The 25409-nt window shown below is 47.0% G+C and overlaps 1 protein-coding gene and 1 long non-coding RNA gene across 3 annotated transcripts; one reads left to right on the top strand and one right to left on the bottom strand.

Moving 5' to 3' along the window:
* Window positions 1-82: 82 nt before the first annotated feature.
* On the top strand, window positions 83-14984 carry kif3a (kinesin family member 3A). 2 transcript variants are annotated; one of them, XM_086158381.1, is made up of 18 exons: window positions 83-1797; window positions 2272-2554; window positions 2779-2923; window positions 3497-3581; window positions 3686-3791; window positions 3945-4084; window positions 4166-4363; window positions 4765-4939; window positions 5027-5125; window positions 5605-5685; window positions 8264-8420; window positions 8633-8813; window positions 9326-9436; window positions 9917-10042; window positions 12398-12451; window positions 12611-12679; window positions 12767-12891; window positions 13153-14984. In XM_086158381.1, the coding sequence occupies exons 1-18, from the start codon at window positions 1792-1794 to the stop codon at window positions 13199-13201; spliced, it is 2190 nt and encodes a 729-aa protein (XP_086014507.1). In that variant the 5' UTR covers window positions 83-1791; the 3' UTR covers window positions 13202-14984. The 2 variants fall into 2 exon arrangements, with proteins under 2 accessions (XP_086014507.1, XP_086014508.1); XM_086158382.1 differs by lacking the exon at window positions 5605-5685.
* Window positions 14985-15145: 161 nt separating this feature from the next.
* On the bottom strand, window positions 15146-15950 carry LOC147228015 (uncharacterized). Its single transcript, XR_015107027.1, has 4 exons — window positions 15808-15950; window positions 15685-15735; window positions 15503-15595; window positions 15146-15378 (listed from the first exon to the last, which is right to left on the bottom strand). It is a non-coding gene; the product is annotated as an uncharacterized LOC147228015 (long non-coding RNA).
* Window positions 15951-25409: the final 9459 nt, after the last annotated feature.

The following is a 25409-nucleotide window of genomic DNA, read 5'->3' as shown; positions in this document are numbered from 1 at the left end:
GACCGTCATTCAACATCAATGCTTTTGTATCGCTTGAACCGAGACAGAAAAACACGCCGATCCCTTTAAGTAAAAGCAAGACCGTCGGAGATTCTTCGATCGTTGAGGTATCCGGCTCCGAACTGTAGAATTCCGGGTTCGGTTAAGCAGTTGAGTCGTTCGTGCCGCATGTAAGCGTGAAACAAAAGGCTGGATCACCCGTGACGGTTCACCGCCGAACGGTTAACTCCGTGCTACCCGCTTCTATATATTTAAAATCGTAATTGTCGACAGGCCGCTTCTCGACGCTCCTTCCGGGGCAGGTCGGCCAATAAGGGATAAAATGAAAAGGAAGTAAGGGAATTTGCTGGCAGGAGGGTGAGCGAGCTTAAAAATGAATTAACGCGGGATTAAAACAAAGAACCACGACATAAAACAAGGAATTACTTTAAAAATCAGGCCAACGCAATCAGCATTATCAACATAAGCTTTATCTCCTCAGTGTCATAACAGTGCACCGATTCTTCCGGCTCCTCCTGACAAATATATCGTGAAAGCTTGACTCGTTCTCTCCCTCGTATTTGTCGATATATTCGTATGTCGATACACAATCCGCACGCATAGGAATGAAGAAATAAGAGGGAAACGAGGCCTCGTGCGACCCCACTCCGATTTTCCTCAGAAACGGCACAACGGTGAGCCGAAACGGTCCGGACGAATGATTCGTTCAACCCTGGATTTTGCAGTGTTCTCTCTAGACGCGCAAGAGCCGAGGATCGGGCCGCCGAGGTGAATTTATCGGCGGATCTACGTTCCCGCCCTCGCCCGTGGTCCCCGGCCGTGGGACCCAAAACAACAAGATCGCGGATACAAATTGAGTTTCCTCCGCGGGGCGGTCGGACGCTCCCTTAGAGAAAGGGTGAGAAGTTGGGTGATCCGGGAGGAGCCGGGAGTAGAGGCGCCGCTCCTCCGCAGGGAGAGGAGTCAGATGAGGAGGCCCGGGCGTCTGGTCAGGAGACCACGGGGAAGACGCAGGACACGCCGGAGAGACCGTGACTCCGAGCTGGCCCCGGAACGCCTCGGGGTCCCCCGGAGGAGCCGGACCGTGTGGCGGGGCGGAGGGAGGTCTGGGTCTCTCTGCGCCGGCTGACACGCTCACGATAAGCAGGGGGAGACGGATGGATCTGTAGCCGTGGTGCAAAGCGATGTATTTACCGCTCGTTATTATTGTGCTGTTTAAAAATCAAACTTTTGGGGATTATCTCCACAGCAAATGTGGGTCCACCTCGTGGCCAACCCCGGTCATTGCAGTTTGCACCAAGCAGCGGCGGCAGGAGCCGCAGGGCCCAGAGCTCTGAGGCCAAAGGCTCCCTCGGATGTGATGAAATACGGAGGAATAATAAAAATTGTAGCCAAATATTAACCTCCCGGTCTTATTCTGTTCCCGTTTCCGAGGGTGCAGAGGCGTTGTACAATCGTTGATTTATTGTGGGGTTGTTTGACCTGTACGCACAGTTTGGTTTTTTTTGTTTTTATCGCGAGTACACAATAAATAATATATTGCGTATTTTCACGATTCCCCCTTTTGTCCTTGTCATTTTGTTTTTGTGCGAGAAAAAAAACATGAAATAGCCATTCCGTCCTGCGCATGCGCCGTGCGCCAGAGAGAGGCTACCGGCGAGAGCGTGTAATGTTGTTTGGTCCTCACTGGCATTTAAATTCATCTGATAACCCGCCGGCAAATGAACAAGGACTTGCTCACGTTTGTTGCACATATACGCATTCAATAGCAGCGTTGCCGGAGCACCGACTATGCCGGTAAGTCATCACGGCTCTCGGCCGTTTTTGTTTTGATGGCTGAGGGGTTCCTCCCTTCCTCCGCTTTCACTGGTGTGTTGCTAACCGACTAGCTTAATTAGCACTGTCGTTATCCTTCAATTAGCAGAACTAGTCGGAGGCTCCCTATTCGAGACGGCGACTTTTGTCAGTGACCATGCGTTTTATCGTCACAAACAGTGGGTTTCATTCAAAACAAATCATCTGCGTTGCCCGTCTCTGACGCTAGCTAGTTAACGTCATCGTCCATGTTAGCAACGTTTGCATTACGCCTGCCTAGCAACCCCGTCACGGCAGTGCCCGCAAACCTAGCAAGAAATGCGACATTAACGCCCTCCGCTTATCGCCCCCTTTTTTCGGTCGTTGTGTAACGGTTCGGCGAAAACAAACCTTCTGCAGGTCTGAAGTTTATTGTGATTGTTTGACAACGCATGTTGAACCGATGCGTGATTTCAGAGCAGCAAGCCGGAGAAGCCTGACAAGCAGGAGGTCATGGATAACGTCAAGGTGGTGGTGAGATGTCGACCCCTGAACCAGAAGGAGAAGATGATGGGACATAAACAGGCCATCGTCGTCGACGAGATCCGCGGGACCATAACCGTCAACAAACTGGAGATCCCCCAGGAGCCTCCCAAAACCTTCACCTTTGACACCGTGTTCGGCCCGGAGAGCAAGCAGCTAGACGTCTACAATCTCACGGCCCGGCCCATCATCGACTCAGTATTAGAGGGATATAATGGTAAACGATGTCAAATGACATTCCCGTATCTAGAAATCATCGCTCGCTCTCAAATGTCCTCACCAGAGCCGCGTATCAATGCGCATTTCAGCCACCGAGACGAATAACCGTCGTGTCGCACTCCGTGACGTCCGCTGAGTTTGCCCGTAATTATGTGGTCTCTCGATTCCACCATTTGTACCGAAGCCGCTCATTGGATTTTCTGATATTCGGCTCCTTTTTAGGCACCATTTTTGCTTACGGGCAAACAGGCACGGGGAAGACATTCACCATGGAAGGTGTGAGAGCAGTGCCGGAGCTCAGAGGAATCATCCCAAACTCCTTTGCTCACATTTTTGGTCACATTGCGAAAGCAGAGGGTGACACGAGGTAAGACTGTATTGTGTAAGCAAACATTGAGATTTTTTTTTTTCCCCCTCGGTGTTCAAGTGAATCGCACTCTTTGTTATTTCATGTGAAACATGAGACCCCGCTCATATTGATCAGGTTCCATCTTCTTCTTCTCCTCCTTTGGGCTTTTCCCTTCAGGGGTCTCCACAGTGAATCCAACCTCTCCATCTAATCCTGTTCTCTGTATCCTCCTCTCTCACACCGACTACCTTCATACCGTCTGTCACGGCGTCCATAAAGCTTCTCTCTGGATATCGATCGAGTTCTGTACGAACGTAAACTACATGTGAAAACATATCAAAATGAAGTGGTTCCTTTCCACAAACAGCCTCTCGAAAAATGCATCCCTCTGAGACTACACTCCGTGCCAATCACCGCTTATCCAAAGCATCGGTTGTTTGTTTTAGCTGATGCAGTTTAACCTCACCGATCTGCCACTTGTGTTGTTCAGCCCCCAGAGGGTCTGCTTATCACAGCGCAACTAACACCGCGTGTGTGTGTGTGTGTGTGTGTTTGCGCATGTTTTATGTACCTCTCTTCAAACTTCCACAGGTTTTTGGTTCGTGTTTCGTACCTGGAGATATACAATGAAGAAGTGCGAGATTTGTTGGGCAAAGACCAGATGCAGAGGCTAGAGGTGAAAGGATGATGCTTGCATTATACACGCCTTTGTGGCCCATCTTTTCTGCGTAGAGCGAGTGTCTACGATAAAGCGTGTTTTGTCTTTTGTTCTCATCGCAGGTTAAGGAAAGGCCTGATGTCGGTGTGTATATAAAAGACCTGTCAGGTTACGTCGTAAATAATGCCGATGACATGGACAGGATTATGACACTGGGCCACAAAAATCGTAAGTCGATGAACTTGCACAACCGAAAGACAAACGGCAACTGCAATTTTTCCTAAAGTTTGCCCAATAGTGTTAGAAACGGCATTCGAAAACAGAGAACGGTTTCAGCGGGACTCTTCCAAGTAAAACAACATTCAACGTCCCCCACTATAGGGTCTGTCGGCGCCACAAACATGAATGAACACAGTTCCCGATCTCATGCCATTTTCACCATCACCATCGAGTGCAGCGAGAAGGGAGTCGATGGAAACCAGCATGTGCGCATGGGGAAGCTTCATCTGGTTGATCTTGCGGTATGTATCTGGAGACTGAACGTTCTCTCTGACAATCTATCTGGCCCGGAATGATATAACTGCCCCTCCCCCCTCTCGCAGGGTTCCGAGAGACAGGGTAAAACTGGAGCCACGGGTCAGCGATTAAAGGAAGCAACAAAGATCAATCTCTCTCTGTCCACGCTGGGCAATGTTATCTCTGCCCTGGTGGATGGCAAGAGCACACATGTACCCTACAGGAATTCCAAATTAACCCGTCTGCTGCAGGATTCACTCGGAGGAAACTCCAAGACCATGATGGTATGAAACGCCTGGAAACCCGGGCACTACGGTCGGACAAACATGTTTAGATAGCCTTTATCGACATTAGCGTTCCACGCTCATAACACGCAATTGAAAAGTTGAAATATGCAGTATGTTCGTGAACGGGAGGTAATCACAAGCGAAAGAGGAACGCCAAAATCAAAGAGGCCATCGAGAACAAAGATTAATGTAGACACCAAACGAATTCATCCTTGAAACCATGGCTTAGTGCTGCGTGAAACATGAAGTGTCCCGGAAATAAAGCTAACTGTCATGCTGAGACTTAGGCTGCGCAATATCACGGATTGTGTCTTTCCAAGTTTTATAGGACCTATGCGTTCGGCCTCGCTGACTCACAGTTTTTGCTCATATCTAATCGACGTTTTTCTCCCGACCAGTGCGCAAACATAGGCCCTGCAGACTACAACTACGATGAGACCATCAGTACCCTGCGCTACGCTAATAGGGCTAAAAACATCAAGAATAAAGCTCGAATCAATGAGGACCCGAAGGACGCCCTGCTCCGGCAGTTTCAAAAGGAGATCGAGGAGCTAAAGAAGAAACTCGAAGAGGGTAATTTGCCCTTACTCTGCAAAATAGAGGCCGAGGCAAAAAAAAAAAAATCCGCAGTATGTTTCTAAACCGTTGCTTAAAAACCAGGTGAGGAAATTTCGGGCTCGGAGGGCAGCGGGTCGGAAGAGATGGATGAAGGTGAAGATGAGGGCGGGGAGGCGGGAGAAGGGCGCAGACGAAGAAGGGGTAAGAACAACTCAATGCTTACCTTCATTTCACATTGCTCACAATCAAAATAAAGCGGTGTGCCCGGTGAAAACCCGCGGGACGTTTTCGAACACAGTTCAATAATCCCCCGCATAATCGGTGCGATTCACAATCCAGTCGCGTCCACGATGATTGAATGAACTTCGAGGCGGTAGTCGGCCTCTGTTGTTTTTTTCCAAATCCACATCGACGCAACACCGTCTTTTGAAGTACCTGCCTTTTACGTTCGACGCTCTAACCTGAAGAGCTATTTTTACCGCTTTGCTTTTTGTTCTTCTTGACAAATCTAGAAATAAAGCAAGCCGTTTGCTGGTGGGTTGCGCCAAAGCATCTGCTGTTTGCATGTGTTTACAACAGCCGGCCAGTTGGTCGGGCCGCGTCTCCTCTGCATTTCTACCTTTTCTTTTTCTCACGTGACTTTTTTGGGGGGTATGGTGCTTCCTGTGTTTTCCTTTCAGACAACAAACACAGGAACAATAGCTCAGAATTTTCCTGCTTCTACATAGTGCCACCAGCTACTGAGGACAAACCTCAGACTAGTGAGTTGGATCAGTCCTCTGCTTGACCACTAACTCACTAACTTAAGCCCTTTCCACACATGGAACCTATAGAGTATTTATACATGTTTAAGACTTTTTTTGCATACTCCTAGCTCCACAAAAATCCATATCTATTTCTATCAATTTTGGCCAATGTTTTTCGATTGGGACCGTAGGCGCGGCCTGCGGTGAGTTGCCTGAAGCTGAGCGTTCAGATTAGCTTTCATAGCATCTTCGAGAACTCCTTCTCCTCCTCCTCACAAAGAGGACAGAGAAGGTCTGTGCTGCGTAACGCCAAGTGTGTCTGCACACGACCAGGAGTTGGAAACTCGGCAAGTTCGGCATTGTGGCTCTTAACCGTTGCATTTGACATTCATAGTTTAATGAGTTTATCACTCAGGGGCTATGGCTTCCATGACTTTGATATTTGCCTGCATTTCAATGGGATTTCTTGAGAGGGACTTTACTCATTTCCGCCTCGAGTCAGCTCCCGTATCTCCCCAAAATACCAAAGGCTATATTCAGTTAGAGAAATTGCCGAATGATGTTTTGTTTTGGGGGTTGGTCGGTGTTTGGTTTTTTCAAACGATCCCCGTCTTAACGCCGCATTATTTGACAAGAGCGATTCGGTACAGGAGAATTATTCAACAACGCGTTAAATCGTTTATTTCTTTATTCACCGAGATAAAACGGCTTGATTAAGAGTCGATAAATTGTCTTTTGCGATATGCGGCCATCTCTTTGGCTGGCGTTGGTCATTTTTCGGTCCATGCCGGAACAGATTGTGGGGGGGAGCATTTATTACATGGCATGTGTGGAAAGGGGTTTTTGATTGCCCCCCCGTGTCAGATATAACCCTCAACCACTCCCGCGCACTACCTTCCACAAACACTGCTCTGGCGCCCCCAGCCACCCCACCGCTGACCACAATTATATGCTTTACCACTTGTACGTCCCGGATTTGCCGGATATCGTTGCGATCTAGATTGACCAGCAATAACACATTGACCACTGAGAGGCGAGGTGAATTATGAACGGGACTCATTTTTCTGTACGCTCAGAATCTCCCAGAAAGGCGGTTTCGGTCCGCATCGGTCAGGACCTGCCGTAGAGGTCGTCCGAGGAAGTGAAGGCGGTGAGCGAGAAGAGGGCAATGAGTCAGTGTCGTATTTTAAGCCGTTGTGTGCCGGGAAACCTTTGCGCCCGCCATTTATTCATGTGGACGTTGCCCCCGCCCCCGTCCCCCCCAAAAACCAACAGGAATAATTCAAGATCAGCTTCAGATTCCCCGCATCTCAGTCATAACAAGCATCCGTGGGATTTGCCGAGTAGACAATTGTGATTCATGGAGGCTGTAAACCACAAGAGATAAAGGACCTCCTGCTCGTGATACCTTGCCAGATACCACAAACGACTTCCACAAGTCGGGTGGAGTCACGTCTGAAAGGTTATGGGCTGAGAGGTGCGGTAGATATTAGGCAGCTGGTCAAAATGTATTTGCTGGTCAGTTCACACGAACGTGATTGCAAAGCTTCCCGATGAACATGATGCCCAGGAACTATCTGGACATCACTTGCATTCCATCAGCTTGACATTTGGCGCACAAAATCAAAAATTGACCTCTAACTCCTACAAATGCATTCCGCCTCCGTTTGTCATCCACCTTTTTGACAACAGCTTTAACGCTAATTGTGCATGAACGCATACGGCCCTGTTTCCTAAATTAGAGCTCTTATATCCAGGCTTTATGGCTTACTTTGCATCCCCGTCCCTAAAAGACGCTCGGCGGGCCTTTACACGAATCATATCATTGTGTGACGTATTTTTGTCCGACTTGTCTGTCCCCTATCACTTTTCCTCTCGTCAGCGTTATCGCAGGAAGTCTGCTACTCTGTCTGCTCCCCACTCATTCTCCGTCCCTTATCGCTCCCCTCTGTAGACTCATAAGACTGTCACAGTCATTCTGTAACGTTACTCTCTGTCTCTCTTTCTCCTCCCGACGCAAATGCGGCCCGTCCGACTTGTTTACGCCTCTTAATTCAAGAAGAAAGAGGTTGGTGTAAGAATCTATATGGTCCTCGTCTCCTCTAGCAACGGTGTCTCAAAGCGGGTCTTAGTCAAGAAGGTATCAATCGTCTGGTAAAAGTCGACGCGATTTCCGTTTCTCTATGTAGGGATGCCATCTGTGAGTGCCATATTCTCCATTTCATGACAATTTCTTCATTAAAAATCCAACAATGGTATTCAGGCCTTACTTTTTTAAATTGTGTTTCCACTAACAGTCGTTCTGTAATTAACAAACAAACAAACAAACAAACAAACACGTCTTTCCGTATCGCCTGTTTGATAACCAGGGCCTCTTAGGGATATGTTTCTCTTTTCCAAAATCCGTAAAATAAAGTTTTGTGACAGTAACGGTGAGCAAATAAACAAACTAATCCGCACAGGTTTGATCATAGCTCTGCTGAGGATCAGATGAATGACTGTGCATTTTGATTATTCCAACCTAGTGAAGTCATCGGTCGGGCATCGACGCGCAAAATGGAGGCGTACTAACAGTTTCCCGCGTGTGTCTAAGGGAGGAAGAAGGTTTCCCCCGACAAGATGGTGGAGATGCAGGCAAAGATCGAAGAAGAAAGAAAGGCTTTGGAGGCAAAGTTGGACATGGAAGAGGAGGAGAGGAACAAAGCGAGAGCGGAGCTGGAGAAGAGGGAGAAGGATCTGCTCAAAGCTCAGTGAGTCCTTTTTTCCCTTTTGGCCGCTCACTTCGGGAGTTACCGCAGCGAAGCCTCTGCCTCCGTCCAACCCTAACCTCTGCATCCTCTTCCAACACACCGGCTAACTTGTATTTTTACGTTTCGCTAAAAAACGCGAATCGGTCCACGTGGTATCGATCTGCGGCAAGCCTCGCCCCTGATGCCTCTGCCGTCCACCTCTCCTCCCTCAGGCAGGAGCATCACCTGTTGCTTGAGAAATTGTCCGCCTTAGAAAAAAAGGTGATCGTGGGCGGCGTGGACCTCCTGGCTAAAGCTGAGGAGCAGGAGAAACTATTGCAGGAATCCAACAATGAACTGGAAGAACGTCGCCGGAGGGCAGAACGTCTTCGGAAAGAGCTGGAGGAGAAAGAGGTGAGGAGTTCATGCAAGATTTTTCACACATGGGTCTGCGGGAATAGTTTGATCACTATCGCGTTCATGCAAGTAATGGGTGTGGAACGTGTCATAAAAACACGTTTTAAAACGCCACGTTGCTTTAAGGCTATCACTCGAGGAAGGTTTTTGGTGATATCGTAATTAAATTTGCATAGATCGTTCCGATTTTTTGCAACAAAGAAGTGGTTATTCACACATCAGATCGGTAATCTTTCAGAATTACGTGAAGAAATGTGACAGGATGTGTCACGACACGATCTACCGGCGGTCGTGAGGTTACCTCGTTTTAACGAGAAAACGTGATTAATTAAAATTCTCACATACGACATCCTGTGGTCTAATCGTGGGTTCACAGGACATTGACCTTGAGCTCGGCCTCCAAAAACGCTTTCTCGGTCGTGGTTGCGGATCGCAGATTGCTAAATGTAAAAAGGGAAGAGATAAAAAGAAAGCCAGCCGAACACTGACGCCTTTGACTTTCAAAACAGCAAGAACGCCTGGATATTGAAGAGAAGTACACCAGCCTTCAGGAGGAGGCTCAAGGAAAAACAAAGAAACTGAAGAAAGTGTGGACCATGTTAATGGCAGCCAAATCAGAAGTAAGGACTTGAACTATATACGAGTATTTAGCAGGGATCCGCGGGATGATCGGGTCCAGTCTTTGGGAGGGCGTTCCCTCAACGCATTGGAACACAAAGTGTCGAAATACTTTTCTGGAAAAAAAAAAATACACCGAAAAAGCAAAAGACACAAAAGAGATTTGGACACTTTTTTTTTTTTTAAACAGCCAAATACAACATTTCCCAAAAAGTAATCCTTTCCAGACCCGAGGAAGGTCTGTGTCGTCCCAAAGACATTTTCAGGAAGCTGTTGGAACCTCAATGGCTCTATTAAATAATGCCCAGTTTGAAAAGTTGATCCAGAATAAATATTATAATACATTTAATGTGAGGGGTAAATGCTGGCATATTGACAGCAATTCCATGAAATGGGAACCTTAGAATCCTCCCTATTAATGTTCGTCTTGTATTCGTGGGTGTCGGAAAGGGCTCCTTATCGGCGTGGCGTGTCTGTTGTAGATGGCGGACCTTCAGCAAGAGCATCACAGAGAAATCGAAGGCCTCCTGGAGAACATCCGGCAGCTGAGCCGGGAACTCCGACTCCAAATGCTCATCATAGACAACTTTATTCCCCAGGATTACCAGGTCTGTCTGCACTTACGCGTGACGATTTATCGTACTTGATGTTTTTGACTCCGACCTGAGGGATTCCCGTCCGGGTCCCGAAGCCGGAACCGACGTATCGTTGAGTTTTATCGGGTTTTGGCTGAGGGGACTCTCTCCTGGCGGCGTATCCACACCGGCGCCCGGCCAAAGGGACATCCCACTTCTCTCCGATTGGCTGGCTCTTGTTGCCTCGGTGGCTTTGAGGTCGGCCAAAGGGAGGGCAAGAGCGTCGGCCAACCACAGGCAGAGGAGGGCGGGCCTACAGCAAACAGAGGCCTAGAAAACCTGCATTCCAAGCGAAAGCGGCGGCGGCGGCGGCGGCAGGGAGACTAAAAAAATAGGGAGAGAAACGTGACGGAATTGTGATACGGCAGCAAAGCAGCAGGAGGTCGACGCCGGTCGAAACCTGACTTCTAATCTGGGACGGCCTGACGGCTCCTTCGTTATTCTTCCTTTAAGAAGCCGGAAAGCGCTGCTTTTCAGCCGATCTGAGACGGCGGCGGTTGTTAAAAGCGGGGAATGTGAAACATCGGCGTGAAGCTTAGCACGGGATTACACGGGAGAAAAGTTACCCGCTGAAATAGGCAGGCGGGCTGTAGAAAATAAGGGATCTGAAAAGCCGCTACCATCACTCAGCAGGAATTTTACTGCATTTATTTACCGGTCAACAACTCGCACGCAGTCGCTGACAACCCATTTTGGGGGAAAACAAAAAGCAGAAACGATGACTTCCGTCTGCTTCAACAGCACAAAGACATGGGAGTTTCACTGGAAATAAATATTGTCGGAACGGCGCAGAACTAGAGATTCGAGTGCATCGCACAGCGCGGATGTCGATACAATGGCAATATGCTACTATAGATTGGATAGAGAATGCGGAAATGAACCGTCGTACGCGATGGCGTCCGTCGGAAGATACTGTCATCCTCGCGCCCGGAGGTCAGAATTCGTCTTTCTCTGCGCTCTCGGTTTCTCGGCGTCAGGTTAGGAAGCGCGGCGTCGATGTGGAAGGACTTCGGCTCTCGCTCAAAGGTGTCCGTACGCGGAGGGCCAGGTCGGCCGGACTGTCTTCCGCCAGATGCCGACTGCCGATGCAGCGCGTCCTTCCGAGCTTTTCCGGCGTTCGTGGCCCGGCCGCGTCCTCGCCGGCAGGGACGTGTTAACAGCTGTGTTAACATGAGATATACCAAGATGAGAGATGAGAATGAGAACAACTTTATTTGTCCCGAAGGAAGGAAATTGTTGTGCCGGAGTTTCAAGTAAAAACCATAGCAGTAATAGATAATAGTAGAAAGGAGGAAGAATAAGCGATACAATGAAATATGAATTGTCCTAACTGTTAGCAGTAACTGCAAAGATTGAAGATTCCCTGCGGCTGAGGGAAGAGGAATTAAAAAGTCTGATAGCCTCAGGTAGGAAAGACCTCCCGTGGCGTTCGGTGGAGCTCCTCGGTGGTATCAGTCTACGACTGAAAGAGCTCCGACGGGACGTCAACGTGGCATGCAAGGGGGTGATGGACGTTGTCCGTGATGCCGAGGAGCTTCTCTGACACCTGCACCACAGACTCCAGCTCCACTCCCAGGACAGACCCAGCTCTCCCGATGAGCTTGTCCAGTCTGTCGGCGTCAGCTGTCTTGATCCCGCTGCCCGGCACACGACGGCGTAGAAGATGGCGCCGGACACCACCGAGTGGTAGAACATCTGCAGCGTGGTCCTGCAGACGTTGAAAGATCTGAGCCTCCTGAGGAAGAACAGACGGCTCTGACCCTTCCTGAAGATGGCGTTGGTGTTCAAAATCCAGTCCGGTTTATTGTCCAAGTGGACACCCAGGTACTTGTAGGTGTCCACCATGTCCACTTCAGATATACTCTATAGTGGCGAGTTCTTTCAAATTTTAGTTAGGACAGGTAATCAATTACAATGCCACTGAAGCATGATGATGTCGGGGACATTTTCTCCGTCTATGACGGACCACCCCGGTACTGGAGTGTTTAACGATACCTCTTGAATTCCACTCTTTCAATCTTATTTAAGGGTATAACAACGGCCTTTTCGGGTTCCGAAATTAAGCCGGGACCTAAAAAAACAAAAAGATTCGCTTTCTTTTGTACACGTCGTAAATATAATTGAAATTAAGTATGATGCCACAGCTCAAGAAAGTACGTCCTCTAAGGCCGCCTTTGACTCGGTCAGAAATACGACTAAAGGAACGCGACATGGGCACGATGTGTTGACACGACGCTCATGAAGCCCGATCAAATCCGGTCCTGGGGTTTGGCACCAGTGACATTACCTGTCCTCTTCCCACCGCCGTCATCTGTTTGTCTCGCGCAGGAGATGATCGAGAATTACGTGCACTGGAATGAGGACATCGGAGAATGGCAGCTGGTGAGCGGACGTTGCACGAGACACACACACACACACACACACACACACACACACTGTTGTTTGGCATTCAATGAGTTTCAGGTTGTTTTTGCTTCCTTTTTAAAACCTCCGTGTCATAAGTGGTTTTCTTTGTCACCCGTTCTGTCCTGTCGGTGTCAGAAATGTGTGGCCTACACTGGAAACAACATGCGGAAGCAGACGCCGGCCCCAGACAAGAAAGAAAAAGACGTGAGTCTCCGCTGAAGTTGCTATCGGAAGAGTTTGCCGTCCGTTCCTTTGTCCTCACACGTCAATAACGTGTGGGACGTCCCGCAGCCCTTCGAGGTGGACCTGTCCCACGTGTACTTGGCCTACACAGAGGAGAGCATGCGGCAGTCTCTGATGAAACTGGAGAGGCCGAAGACGTCTAAAAAGAGCGGTCGACCCAAGACCGGTCGGAGGTAATCCCCGTCCGTAGACGCCGCGGGGCCGAGCGGTTTGTCCTACGTCGTCGCAAAAGCGACCGTATCGCGGCCTATTTTGGTCACCGCGAACTCACCCCGTCACCATTCCTTGACGGCAGGCTTTACTGGTGGAGGAAAGTATGGGAAAATCGCCTCGCGGTATTTGCATTATTATGCTGAACTGGTATTCTGAGAAAGACGACGCCTCATCCGTTGGTGTCGCAATTGATACCTTGTCATGCGCTGATCTTCACACAGGAAAAGATCTGCAAAGCCAGATGCTGTCATTGAATCCCTTCTGCAGTGAAAACACCGTAGGCGTGCAGAAGCTCAGATGTTCCAGCTGGAGAAGACTAGAGTCACCTCCGGATCATTTACAATCGAAGATTATCTGAATACACTGTATGACTGACGAGGTTTTGAATGTGAAAACGCCGTTGTCGGGATTGAGGCCTCCTCCCGCAGAGGAGCCGTTATTTGTATTCCACGCCGTCTTCAAGAGGCAGAAATATTCAATGTTGCTTGCGATGCATTTGATCGGCTTCTAAAGAGTCACAAACGCGGCTCCCCGCTCGGCGTAAATACGAGCAAACCGTTCGCCGGGACATCCTTGGCTTAGAAAATGGACAAAGTGTTAAAACGGACCCCCCAAAAAATAAAAGTTTTCTGTAACCTGCACATTTAATCAGCGTGCGAAGACGCGCTACATCACATGTACGCTTCAAAATAAGCTCAAATGTCATCGGACCGCATAAACGCCACCACGGTGTTTGATCGATTGTAAACGAATGTGCGATAAAATCAGGAACTGAAAAACAGGTTAGGACATTAACTCAAATATAGAAAAAAAAAAAACCAAACAAGTAAATAATTCATCTCGCGACAGAAAAAAGTATTTTAAAATCATTTCGGGAACAACTATTGCTCTTCGGTCGGGGACCGACCCAAAGAAACGGAAATTTTCTCAAAATACCGCAGGTATCACGAGTGTGAGTTAATCCCTCACAAGCTGAAATGAGAAGACCAATTTGAACCGGGGATTCAAAAGGTGGGCAACCTTTTCCATTTACATTTCCTCCGCATTTCACCGCCAAATGGATTTTCCATTTAGCCTTTGGGCTCTCGGGTCTGCGCGCCAGCGACGGGGGGTAAAAAGGGCATCGGCCGCAGGAGATGGAAAAACCCCAAATGGCCGGATGCCTTTGCCGCCATCGCTTTTTCTTTTTCCCCTTTTTTTCCCCTTTTTTCAAAGTATGACAAATTGACGGTCCGCCTCCTCTCCTTGGAACAACCCTGTTGGATCAAGTTCAAATGCGTTTTGAAATGACACGTATTTGCGGTTTCATTTTTGTTTTTTGGATCCACCTTACGTTCGAGCCGGTCACCGATGGATTTGTTAGTCCGTATTTTTTGCACAATTACTTTTCCCAATTGAAATAGGAAATAAAGTATAATAAATTGAGAATGTATATTTAAGTTCTCCCTATTTAGTCACGGATCATTTGTTTGATCCGCGAATCACTTTATTCACGTCTAATTTTATCGTACAATTAGTGAGGAATTAATGAAACGGTATCGACGTTTCCGCGACGCTTGCGGTCCAGTGTTTTTGGCGGAGAAGATGATTCCTTCTGTGGGATCGGCGGATAGATGATTATTTCACGTCCATCGAGGAAAATAAATGGAAATCGTTCCGCTCTTAGCACAGGACTGTGTTTTCCCCTCGTGACGCCGACAGGATACATATATGAGTAGTGTCACGCAGAGAACAGTGCGCTTTATACTTCTTAAAATAGGTCACACACATAGTGACGTGCACGTCAGCCAGTTATATTTGTGCCATGTTATTTGATTTTTTTTCTGCTAAGCAAGTGATCTTCTATTCGCAAGCGTTTGTATTAAGATGCACCGTGATCACTGAACGCTTCACATGAATGCACTAGTCGGGATTTTTGTGAGTGTTATTTAATTTAATTCCGTTCTGTAGCCGGATGCTGACTTTTATTTGTGTCTGTACATTTCACATGTTTACATCCTTTTAACCCTTGGATATTTTCTTTATTAAATTATTTGACATGTTTTATCTCAAACTCTGCCTTTCAATTCCATATCGTGAGAATTCCGGTCGTCCCAGTGTGTCGCTTAACGGATCCGGTCTTAAAAGTGACCCTCGTTTTGGCCCGAGCGTCAAAGAGGTTGTCGCTACATCAGAAGCACCTCAAAAAACGGTGACAAATGACTTTCTCTGAGGTGTTTGTTTTATAATTTATTGAAGTAAATACACATTTGTAGAGAAAAAAAAAACAAACAGTTGGAAATAGAGAGTTCATTTGACAATAAATAATAACTCGGTTATTTTTTTTTTCTTGACATAAGTTTCTTTTTTCGTAATACACCGGCACATTCTGCTATATGATCCAGCAGGTCTGTCAGCCGTCCTTCTGCAGAACTCAGTTCCCTGTCGCCACAAGCCACCGGTGCTCTCTGAAACATTTTTGACAGATTTCATTTTAGTCGCGCAAGTGATTTTAGAAAGGGTTCAAATTGAACTTCATCGCAAAAAGAAAACAGCACTAATAATAATAGCAATAATAAGCATGATGTTTACCCTGTTGTGTTCTTTCACGTAGTGGATTAAATTACGCAATTGGCGGTGAGAAATTCCTTTCAGTGCTTTCGTAACCAAACAGAAATAGTGTTCCTGCAAAGAGAAAGTCACAATCAGGGATCGCGGCCGAACGAAAAGCCGTGTTTTTACCGTGATTTGATGAAAAGTGCATTCGTACATACGTGGCATAAAGGGCCATCCCTCTGAATCTTGCGCACCAACTCATCCTCGGGCTTCAAACACAATACATCGCTGTAAATATAATGACATCCAATAAGCACGTTTGGTTTTTGTAGTTTTCTTACCACAATGCTGGACGCGTTTTTAGCCTCCTGTGAAATCAAAATCAGCAAATCGATATCGGTTAGGTTTGCTTCAGCGAGAGCTGCCGCCGTCCCCACGCACAGCGAGACAATACTGAGAAGAAAGATCCCCATGTCTAAACAGATGTTGATCAAGAGAGCAATAATGTTGACTAAAAACGCTCATAAAATGAGCTACTTATATTCAGATCAACGGTAGATACCTATGGTCAACAGGAAACGTTTCATAAGAGGAAAGCAGCCGATAAGGATATGATAAAATCACATATTCAAATTAACTCAGCAATCATCTTCTTGATCTATTTCTAAGAATTTACCTGACAAATGCTAAACCACAGTGTCTTACGATGTAAAGGGGAAAGTGAGTAAATGGAAGACCCGGCACACTGAAGGCCACGCTTTACGAAACTTCACAACAAAAGGGCAAAAGCTCTGACAAGCGCTGCATTTTTTGAAGCCACGTGTTCCACGTTGAGCCTCATCCTGCTCTTTGGAAAGAGGGAAATTTTGAAAGAAATCTAAGATAAATGTTCAAAAGATCAGAAAGACTCCATTTAATCTGTGTACGGACAAGTGACACGTATAGTTGTACACTTGGTTGGTGTCAAGGGTACGACAGATGCAGTATTTCCTTTGAGAATGCTAATAGAGAAGTACAGGGAAGGCCAGAGGGAGCTGCATTGTGTTTTTGTAGACCTAGAAATCCTAGCATCTGACCGGGTGCCAAGAGAGGAGCTCTGGTATTGTATGAGGAAGTCTGGAGTGGCAAAGATGTATGTAAGACTGGTGCGGGACATGTATGCTCGCTGTGAGACACGGGTACGGTGTGCTGTAGGGGTAACAGAGAAGTTCAAGGTGGAGGTGGGACTCCATCAGGGATCAGCTCTGAGACCCTTCTTCTTCGCACTGGTGATGGTTCAGGCTGACAGATGAGGTGAGACAGGAACCTCCATGGACCTGGATGTTTGCAGATGACATTGGGATCTGTAGTGAGAGCAGGGAACAGGTTGAGGAAATCTAGAGAGGTGGAGGTACGCTCTGGAAAGGAGAGGAATGAAAGTTAGTCGCAGCAAAACAGAGTGTAAGTGTGTGAATGAGAGGAACCCGGGTGGAGCGGTGAGGCTACAGGGAGCGGAGATCAAGAAGCTGGAGGATTTCAGGTACTCGGGGTCAACAGTCCAGAGCAACGGAGAGTGCGGAAAAGAGGCGAAGAGACGGGTCCAAGCAGGTTGGAATGGACGGAGAAAAGTGTCAGGGGTACGAAGAGATAGAAGACTATCGGCCAGAATAAAAGGAAAGGTGGAGGAGACAGTGGTGAGACCAGCGATGATGTTTGGACTAGAAACTGTTCCAATGACCAAAAGACAGGGGGCAGAACTAGAGGTGGCAGAGATGAAGATGTTGAGGTTCTCTTTGGGAGTGACCAGGACGGAGAGGATCAGGAATGAGTCCATCAGAGGTACAGCACATGTTCGATGTTTTGGAGAGAAGGTCAGAGATGCCAGACTGAGATGGCTGAATATAGTGAATATATGGGTAGACGGATGCTGGAATTGGAGCTGCCAGGCAAGAGGTCTGGAGGAAGATTTATGAATGTATTGAGAGACGATATGACGTTAGTTGGTGCGAGGGAGGAGGATCCAGAGAATAGGGTTAGATCAGGGGTGCCCATTACGCCGGTCGATCGCGAAGGCATTGAAAAAAAAAAGGATGATGATTTTCCGGACTTCCTCATTACCGCTGTATTATACACCAACAAGCATTATGTGCATAAATGCTCAACATGAAAGAGATCATGGACGTGGCAACAAAGATCGCCCGTCCTATTCGGGCCGGATCTCTTCAAAGACGGCGGTTCCGTGCACATCTGGAGAAGGCTGAGCGCGGCCACTCAGAGTCGCTGTTGCACACCGACGTGAGACGGCTAAGTCGGGGGAAATTCCTGCAAAGATTTCCAGAGCTGTTGCCGGAGATCGAGGAGTTTTTTTCCGTGAAGGTAAACAGATAATAGCCAACTAAATGAGCATCAGTGGCTGCTGATGACCAACATGCTGAATGACCTTAATCTGGAGCTGCAAGGAAAGGACACAACTGGGATCAATGTGATCAGCTCAGTTCATGCTTTCAAACGCAAAATGCAACATCTCTCCTCAAAGCGCCGTGATTTGGCAAACTTCCGGAACCTGGCGGCAGAGCCGGAGACACAAGAGCAGTCCTGTGCGCAGCAGGACCGTGCACGCTATATATTGTGCAATATAGGTTGATGCAGTAATGCGAGGAACACCAGCATGTACTGTACACATAAAAATGATTCTCAATATATTTACAAATAATGTGTTTTGCATTTTTAGCGGGCGGTAGATCGTTTGGACTCGGTCATGTCATAAGTAGCTCTCAGGCTGAAAAAGTGCGGGCACCCCTGGGCTCGATGGAAAAGGGTGATTCGCTGTGGCGACCTCAGAAGGGAAAAGCCCAAAGGACAAGAAGAAGATAGGGATCTACCTTCTGCTCGGATTCAGCCAAATGCAGCAAACTTGATTGTACAGATGGACAATGATCCAAATCACACTGCAAAAGCAACCCGGGAGTTTTTTGAAAGCAAAGACGTGGAATATTCTGCGATCACCAGATCTCAACCCAATGGATCATGCTTTCACAAAACATCAGGCAGAAAGACCTAAAAACAAGCGACGACCGAAGGCAGCCGCAGTAAAAGCCTGGCAAAGCGTCCCAATCCGTGGGTCCGTGGGTTCCAGACTTCAGGCAGTCGCTGCCTGCAAAGGATTCTCCACATCGCATCCAAGTAACGTTCATTTTACTGTGGGTTGTGTGTATTTGTCCAATACCTTTTGAGCCCCTGAAACAAGTAGAGTTTGCATTAAAAAAGCTACAAATCCCACATGTTTAATCATATATTTCAACCCCTTGAATTAAACCTTAAAGTCTTCACTTCAATTCCATTGTAGTTTCATTTCAAATCCAACGCGCTGGCATGCAGAGCTCAAAACACAAAGATCGTGTCAAATATTGTCCAAATACTGCTGGGCCAAACTATCGGAGACGGTTCTTCGGGAGGTTCAGGTGGAGGCGGCGTGAAGCCCGTGAATCGTAACGACCGGAGGAGAACAGACAAAATCAAAACGGCCGACGCTATGAAGAGCTCGGGACGCCGTCTTCGATTTTGGACGAGGGGAGTTCTTCGCCGTCTCATGGCACAGCGGAGGGGAAGGACTTTCTATCTTCTCGCTCTAGCCTTCTGTCGCCGGGCTGAAGGTAACCCTCAGTCCGACCGTCGTCGCCCAACGCTTCCGGCGAAGCGATGCGGAAACGCAGGAAGTTGATCATTTTCAACTCGAATTTGGGATCTTAGAAAAGGAAAAACTCCATCCCCTCGCTGGAACTGAGGAACGAGGCGCCGTCACATTCTTTTAAATCATGAGCTACTGATGCAACATCCAAGTGAGAACGGTTAACATCTCCTCGCCAGATTGTAAACACGGTTGTAGGACAGTCTTCCAGACCGTGTCCGTGTGTGTGTGTGTGTGTGTGTGTGTGTGCCAAGCTGAGTCCCTGCGGGAACTCATTCTTTGAAAATGAGTCTTCATTGTAGTCATCCTATTGAAAAAGACGTTTATAAAGCACCATGTGAATGAAATGTACCTGGGCATGAATACACGCAGGTCGAATCTCTGCTCAGATACTGTTATAATCCATTTTTTCATGAAAGACGGCAGTTTTTTCTTCTTGAATAATCAATGAAACAGTTAAGGACTTTCCATACAGTCAGTTGTCGTGGCAACCTGCTCAGCCCCGCCGCATTTACCGACTCCGGTCCTATTCTGGGATTCTTTATCTCGCCGCTCCGTGTTCAATGAGACAAAGCGGGACTCAGTTTCTACATTTCCTCCAGCATCAATGAAGGTTCTGAATATACCACAGAGGAAACGCGGCTCTCGATCAGAAAAGCCAATTCTATCGTCTGAGACGACGGGTGATGGGTTACTGCAGCGGTGTCACGAAAACCTCACCGTCCTTGTGTGTCCGGGAGACTGTCCGTGAGCTGGTAAGGGGCTCGTATCGGGGTTTTGTAGCTGCTTATGCAACGGCCGGTTTGGGTTAAAGGTCAAATTCACCAACCTGTAAAAACAAAAGTTTGAAAAGTGCAACCTGTATCTCGGCCGGCGCCTTTGTGTGCACAAAGAGAGAAAGAAAACGTATGTTATTACTTTTTATCTCCTGGCAGTGGGGCTTTTTTTGACCATATTAAAGCACCGCAGTCTGATTTGACTGAAAATCAATATTGCTGCTATCGATTGACACGCGCGCCGGACTTTAGTCCTTCATCCTCAGCTTTAAGAGGATGCAAAATCATTTCTTTTTCTTTTTTTTTCTCTTTCCAGGACTGAATTTCATGAAAAGATTGAAGGCCAGAAAAGCAGAAACTATGTGTGCGCACACACTCACACACACACACACACACACATATATATACATACACATGTCTGTACATATAATATACACCGCTCCAAAAAATAAAGGGAACACTTAAAAAACACATCCTGGATCTAAATGAATGAAATATTCTTATGAAATACTTTGCTCTTTACACAGTTGAATGTGCCGACAACAAAATCGCACCAAAAACGATCCATGGAAATCAATTGTATCGACCCACGGAGGTCTGGATTAGGAATCGCACTCCAAATTAAAGTGTAAAAACAAACTCCAGGCTGATCCAACTTTGACGTAATGTCCTTAAAACAAGTCCAAATGAATCTGTGTTGCTTCCTGAGTGGACGCTATGATTTCACACAGGCGTGATTGACTCGGAGTTACATTGTGTTGTTCAAGTGTTCCCTGTATTTTTTTCAGCAGCATATATATTCGCATATAATATTTTCTCTAAAGAATACAGGATTACATCGAGTGGGCATTTTGTCTTCCGTAATAATGACCTTACAAGTGGAAGTGGATTCTGGCTGTTGAAAAGTTGTTTTGACAAATACAGGTACATGACACTCAGTCATGTACCTGTATTTGACAAATGTTACTCAACATTTAAGCATTCGTCATTGAGCGGCTGACAAGCGTTGCGACCTTTTGTCCAAATGTCTGATGGCGTCTCTTATTGGAGAAATACAAAATATAAAGAGCAGATAAACTTTTAATAGTCTTCATGGACAGTCCCATGATAATCACAGTGGTGTTTGCACAAGGCGCTCGCCGCTTCCTTTTTATTGTTCCATTAAGGAAGTGTCTGTGCATTACATGTTCATGTCCCCAAGTTTATCTCCCGGTTTGATTTATCTATCAAGGGACCGCATACTAAAACAGAAGACTGTCAGCCAGAATGAAAGGAAAAGAGGAGGGAACAGTGGTGAGATGCTCTAAAAACGGTGACAATGACACAAAAACAGGAGGCAGAGCTGGAGGTTGCAGAGCTGAAGATGTTCTGAAGACAAATCGAGAGAGGACATGGAGTGAGTTGGTGTGAGAGGAGGATCCAGAGAATAGGGTTAGATGGAGAAGGAGGATTCGCCGTGGAGACCCCTGAAGGGAAAAGCTCACAGGAAAGGAAGAAAAGAAGAAGGGAACACGTAACGTATTTTTCCGACTTTAAGTCGCACTCTTTTCGTGGTTTGGCTGGTCCTCCGACTTTTTGAAGGTGCCTGAAGAATGGAGATTAAGTGTGATGGTGCCTATTTTTAATAATATTGGGGATGTGTAGAATTGCGGCAACTATAGAGGGATAAATTTGATGAGCCATACAATGAAGTTATGGCAAGGAGAAGTGGAAACTAGACTGAGAGCAGAAGTCAGCCTTTGTGAACAGCAGTATGGCTTCATGCCCAGGAAGAGTACTACAGATGCGGTATTTGCGTTGACAATGCTAATAGAGAAGTACAGAGAAGGCCGGAGGGAGCTGCATTGTGTTTTTGTAGCTCTGGTATTGTATGAGGAAGTCTGGAGTGGCAGAGAAGTATGTAAGACTGGTGCAGGACATGTATGCTCGCTGTGAGACAGTGGTACGGTGTGCTGTAGGGGTAACAGAGAAGTTCAAGGTGGAGGTGGGACTCCATCAGGGATCAGCGCTGAGCCCCTTCTTGTTTTCTCACTGAAGATGGACAGGCTGACAGATGAGGTGAGACAGGAATCTCCATGGACCATGATGTTTGCGGATGACACTGTGATCTGCAGTGAGAGCAGGGAACAGGTTGAGGAAAATCTAGAGAGGTGGAGGTATGCTCTGGAAAGGAGAGGAATGAAAGTTAGTCGCAGCAAGACAGAATATATGTGTGTGAATGAGAGGAACTCGGGTGGAACGGTGAGGCTACAGGGAGCGGAGATCAAGAAGGTGGAAGGATTTCAGGTACTCGGGGTCAACAGTCCAGAGCAACGGAGAGAGTGGAAAAGAGGCGAAGAGACGGGTCCAAGCAGGTTGGAATGGGTGGAGAAAAGTGTCAGGGGTACGAAGAGATAGAAGACTATCGGCCAGAATGAAAGGAAAGGTGTACAAGACAGTGGTGAGACCGGCGACGCTGTATGGACTAGAAACTGTTAGGAATAACAAAATACAGGGGGCAGAGCTGGAGGTTGCAGAGATACAGATACTAAGGTTCTCTTTGGGAGTGACCAGGATGGTGAGAATTAGGAATGAGTCTATCAGAGGAACAGCACATGTTTTGGAGAGAAGGTCAGAGAAGCCAAACGGAGATGGTTAGGTCATGGACAGAGGAGGGTGAGCTCTAGCGGCTTTGAGCCCGGCTCTACTGGCCCGGATGCCGCCAGGATGTAGACCTTTTTGTCCACCAAACGCGTAGCTGTTGACATCCTGGGTACCTTTCCAGTTACAACCTGGTCGCCATGGACCGTTTGACGGGTGGGTTGAGCGGTGTAATCGAAGCCCGGCCACCCAACTGGTGATTCTGACCAGTCAGCAGCAGCGAGATTGGGATCTGCACTTACCACTGGTCCTGTGGGCTTGTCAGTCAGCAGTCCAGGAGTCCACTAAATGCACCCCCATGGCACTTATGTTTGGGGGGGGGAACTACATGCGCCTGTGGACTTGGCATTCGGGCCTCCGCATGATCCTGAAGTGGAGGGCAGACCTGGCTTGGATTACCTGTACCATCTCCGAGAAGGACTTAAGGGGGTGCACGGGTCAACCAGGCAAGCGCTCACGGAGGCGAGGCCCAAACACAAACGGGCCTACGATGTGCACTGTTGTGGTGAGAATTTTGCTCCCGGGGCCCGGGTGTGGGTCTACAGCCCGGTGAGGAGAAAGGAACTCTTTCCTAAGCTGATGAACCACTGGGTTGGCCCGTGTGCTGTTTTACAAAACCTATCGGACGTTGTGTACAAGGTGAGGCTAATGCAAAGGAGTCGCGTGGTAGTCCTTGACCCGCATCAACCTCCGCTCCAAGCACAGAGCAAGTTTGGATACCGGCCACCAGAGACCAGCCCCCCTTCTGAGCCTGCTCACCAGAGACCTGGTCGACCTCGCCGACGCCGTAGGACCCCAACCCGCTTTCAAGACTTTGCAATCAACACTAGGTTGCTGTGGACAGCAAACCTGCTTGGTGGAGGCTATGTAACGTGAGGGGGGGGGGACTGGCCAGCGGAGCGCCAGAATCCTTTGCGAATGGTAATGATGATGCTTCTCTCGGTTCTATGTTAGAGAACTCCATGGTTGAATGACTGCAAAGTGTTGTGTTCGATGTCTGACACGAACCTGCCCGGTTAGTTACCATAACGGGGGAGTGCACTCCCAGGCTAACTGTTAGCGCTGAGAGAGACACACCCTGGGTTTCCAATGTTCACTGTCTGTTAAATTAAAGCGGACTTCTAAAGAGCAATTTTTCCTTGACTCCAATTGTTGCTTTGCTGAACCACAGCTCGCCACAATGTTATGTGAACATACCAGACACCTGTTCGGCCTCTTGCTGTCTATACATTACATTACATTACATTACATTACATTTGGCAGACGCTTTTATCCAAAGCGACTTACAATAGAGGACATAAGCACTGCAAATAACACTTGCAAATACAAGATGCACAGGAAGTATACAGAACAGTAAGCTGTTTTTTTTTTTTTGACAAAGACGTACACAAACGTACACACACACACACACACATACACACTGCATAGCCTAACTTGGTGCCTAACCTGATCTGGGGCAGCTCAAGCATCAGCGCTGTAAATAGTCCTGTATATAGTCCTGTATAAAGTAAATAGTCCAGTATAGTCCTATACTGTTGTTATTACTATTGTAACAACCCTGTGGTACTGTTAAGATGAATATTTCGAGTTCTGTGATTTCCTACTGACTGAATGTGTTTTGGGATGAGAGCGAGCGCGCTGAGATGGAAAAAATCAAGTGGAGCCGCAGTTGTTTAATTGTTCAGATTAAGATGTGGTTTAACCAGCAAATCGTCATGGTTGGGCACGTCCACTCAGATATTACGCCGTAACTTGCCTTTCAAAGCGAATGGCTGTTCTTGGTCTCTGATATTATCAAATAACCCCTCCCCAAAACGACTTATATATTGTAGCATTTTAGTCAGGGATACACCCGTTGTGACGGTAAAATGTCTGTTTAATGAGCACTAGCTGTTGGTGGCCACACGCGCCTGCAATACAACTAACTGTTCCCACTCAATTCCAGGTAAAAAATAAACAACGACCCAGAATTCGTTCACCCCAAACCAATTCCCAACAACCCCAAAATCACACAGAAATTTACAACTGATTTTTTTCTTCTTCGTTATGTGTTTTGGCCGGTGCGACTTATAGTCCGGAAATTCGGTAGATGTACATTAGTACCACGTACCGTAAGAGGAACGGATAGTTTATTTGTGCAAGATTTCATTTCATAACAGCTACACTACAATTTTTCCTTTTATCATACTTTTGTGCACTCCTTACCTCACTTGTTACTAAGACACTTATAGTTTTATCACTTGTTTACTATGACACTTTATAGTTTCATTGAGACACTTTATAGTTTCACTGAGACACTTTATAGTTTACAGTTTATTTTTATTTCTAATTCTGCCTTTTTCTTTTTATTATTTATTACTGTTATATTTTCTGTAACTCTGGCACAACAATTTCCTTCGGGATTAATAAAGTTGTTCTTATCTTATCTTATCTTATTTCACATTTAGCTGAGGCTACCTTCCATCCGCTAGTCCCGGTTGTAAGAACGCCACTCCATGTGTAGCGATTCACGAAAACTGGGGTTTATGTTGACACTTTTTTCCGTGTGATTTTGGGGTTGCTGGGAATTTTGTGGGTTTGTTTGGGGCGCAAGGACTTCTGTTTTGTTTTGTTTTTTTACCTGGAATTGAGCGGGAACGGTGAGTTGTGTTGAGTGTTGTGTGGCGCAGCTGTGGCCAACAACAGCTTTTGCTTATGTTTTCCCTGATAAAAACACTACAGATGAAACCATTACAGGGGTACAAAAAAGAAAAGTGACAGGTGCACAAAGTGTGAACAGTACCACCAAAGTAGTTGTGCGTGGATTCTCAACTTGGCCTCTTGACTGTGATATGATATTGTACATCATTATCGTACGCGG

The sequence above is a fragment of the Fistularia commersonii genome, chromosome 13, assembly GCF_037954325.1.
Source record: "Fistularia commersonii isolate RoL2024-O1a breed Wild chromosome 13, RoL_Fcom_v1.0, whole genome shotgun sequence".
NCBI classification, from domain to species: domain Eukaryota; kingdom Metazoa; phylum Chordata; class Actinopteri; order Syngnathiformes; family Fistulariidae; genus Fistularia; species Fistularia commersonii.
This window is presented reverse-complemented; position numbering and strand designations above follow the sequence as displayed.